A 2,500-nucleotide genomic window follows, 5' to 3' on the forward strand; every position below is an offset into this window, starting at 1 on the left:
GCTGTTCCTTAGGCCTCAGCAGCCGGTGCGGCAACCCTCCTGTCTTATCCACTCCCTTCTCCGTCTCCTCCTCTTCCAGCTTCTCCTTCAGCTCGCTCAGACTCTCCTCGCTCACCTCCTCCTCCTCTTCCTCCTCCTCCTCCTCCTGCTCCTCCTCCACGATGGGCGGAGTGGAGAGGGGGAGAGGGGGCAGGGCCTGGGACTCTGTGTTCAGGGTCTGGAGGAGGGAGTCCAGCTTCTCGTTCAGGATGGCACACTGTGACGGGCCACGGGAAAAAAGAGGGGATTAGAAAAGGCGTGGGTGTGGGTGTGTGTGTGTGTGGGTGGGTGTGTGTGTGTGTGCAGGACGCTTGTGCGTGTGCGTGCTTACTTTGAGAGACATGGTGTCACACTCATCTGTATTCTCAGTGCTTTTCTCGTAGGATTTCCCCACTTTGGCAACAAAGTCTTTCACCGTCTCACACAGAACCCTAGAGGAGAAGGGAGGAGTGAGAGAGAAAGAGAAAGAGAGAAAGAGGGGACAAGAGAAAAGAGGTCAATATCACAGCTGCATTTCCAGCAGAGAGGGTTATAGTTTCAGTGTAAAAGTAGCCGGTTCGTCACTAGTTGTTGGTGTCAGTCTGTCAGTTGGTGGTTGTTGGTGTCAGTCAGTTGGTGGTTGTTGGTGTCAGTCAGTCAGTTGATGGTTGTTGGTGTCAGTCAGTCAGTTGATGGTTGTTGGTGTCAGTCAGTCAGTTGGTGGTTGTTGGTGTCAGTCAGTCAGTTGGTGGTTGTTGGTGTCAGTCAGTCAGTTGGTGGTTGTTGGTGTCAGTCAGTCAGTTGATGGTTGTTGGTGTCAGTCAGTCAGTTGATGGTTGTTGGTGTCAGTCAGTCAGTTGATGGTTGTTGGTGTCAGTCAGTCAGTTGGTGGTTGTTGGTGTCAGTCAGTCAGTTGGTGGTTGTTGGTGTCAGTCAGTCAGTTGGTGGTTGTTGGTGTCAGTCAGTCAGTTGGTGGTTGTTCGTGTCAGTCAGTCAGTTGATGGTTGTTGGTGTCAGTCAGTCAGTTGATGGTTGTTGGTGTCAGTCAGTCAGTTGATGGTTGTTGGTGTCAGTCAGTCAGTTGGTGGTTGTTGGTGTCAGTCAGTCAGTTGATGGTTGTTGGTGTCAGTCAGTCAGTTGGTGGTTGTTGGTGTCAGTCAGTCAGTTGGTGGTTGTTGGTGTCAGTCAGTCAGTTGATGGTTGTTGGTGTCAGTCAGTCAGTTGGTGGTTGTTGGTGTCAGTCAGTCAGTTGGTGGTTGTTGGTGTCAGTCAGTCAGTTGGTGGTTGTTGGTGTCAGTCAGTCAGTTGGTGGTTGTTGGTGTCAGTCAGTCAGTTGGTGGTTGTTGGTGTCAGTGAGTTGATGAAAAGCAGGAGGTGAAGCCCCTCACTTGGCAGAAGAGATGACCACGGAGTGCTGGTCAGAGTTGAGGATCTTGGTGAGATGAGCAGCGACGGAATCTTCATAGGACCCAATCTGGAACTGGAGCAGAGGACACAGGTTAGATTAGATTAGACAACGAAATTAGTACCACATACAGTACAGTACAGTACAACACAGGCCATCATAATCGCCATAACACCCACTGTGGATGTGTGTGTGTGTTTATGTGTGTGTGTGTGTGTGTGTGTGTGTGTGTGTGTGTGTGTGTGTGTGCATTTGTGTGTGTGTGTGCGTATGTGCGCACATTTACATTACATTTTTGGCATTTAGCAGATGCCTCTTTGCAAAGCGACTTACAACAAATACATAAGTAAGTGAATCCTCTATCTATCAGTCATCATAAGAAACAGTAATCTATGCCCAAACCAGGGGCCATTGCGTGTTTGTGTGTATATACTGTACGTGTGTATGTGTGTGTGTGTGTGTGTGTGTGTGTGTGTGTGTGTACCTGGCAGTCCTCGACCTCCTCAGGTGTAGCCGGGCAGCTTTGTTTAGGAGGGATCTTGATCTCGTACGTCATGATGCTCCATCTGTCCAGCATCTTGGTGCTGGCTCTCTCCAGTTTCTCCAGGATCTGAGGCAGCTGGGTGTCGTCGTCACAGGCCGGCCCCCACCCCAGCACGCGGGCCAGGTCGTTCCCTGTGCCCAGGGGCAGTACACCCAGCTGGCACTGAAACCAGAGAGCCATACAGTATGTATGTATGTATGTATGCAAGTCACTGGAATACAGTGTGTGTGTGTGTGTGTGTGTGTGTGTGTGTGTGTGTGTGTGTGTGTGTGTGTGTGTGTTGTTGTCGATGAGGACAGTAGAGAGGTCATCATTTTGGAAGTGGGTTGCGCGTTTGACTACAGCCTAGAAGAGGCCTTTCTTACCAAAGTTGTGAAGTACCATCCACTCAAGGATGCCATTGTACAGCTTGGGTACAAATGTAAATTATTAGTGTTTATATTTGGAAGCCTTGGTAATGTCCACAGACTAGTCGTCAGGGGGTTGCAGATGGCAGGAATTCCCAAGCCTAAAGCAAAGGCCGTGGCAAAATT

The 2,500-nt window shown here is 49.9% G+C and overlaps 1 protein-coding gene across 1 annotated transcript in view; it reads right to left on the minus strand.

Moving 5' to 3' along the window:
* Positions 1-2,500, minus strand: part of dgkh (diacylglycerol kinase, eta) — a gene marked incomplete at both ends in the record, with an annotated part of 48,033 nt that overhangs the window by 11,473 nt on the left and 34,060 nt on the right. The window contains 4 exons of the mRNA XM_080535728.1: positions 1-256; positions 371-470; positions 1,407-1,498; positions 1,908-2,129. The exon at positions 1-256 is cut by the window's left edge and continues 63 nt beyond it. Of these exons, the coding sequence (XP_080391854.1) occupies positions 1-256; positions 371-470; positions 1,407-1,498; positions 1,908-2,129 (670 nt within the window). The remainder of the gene's footprint in view (positions 257-370; positions 471-1,406; positions 1,499-1,907; positions 2,130-2,500) is intronic.

This window comes from Nansenia antarctica (assembly GCF_963989245.1).
Source record: "Nansenia antarctica genome assembly, chromosome: 7".
In the NCBI taxonomy this organism is placed as follows: Eukaryota; Metazoa; Chordata; class Actinopteri; order Argentiniformes; family Microstomatidae; genus Nansenia; species Nansenia antarctica.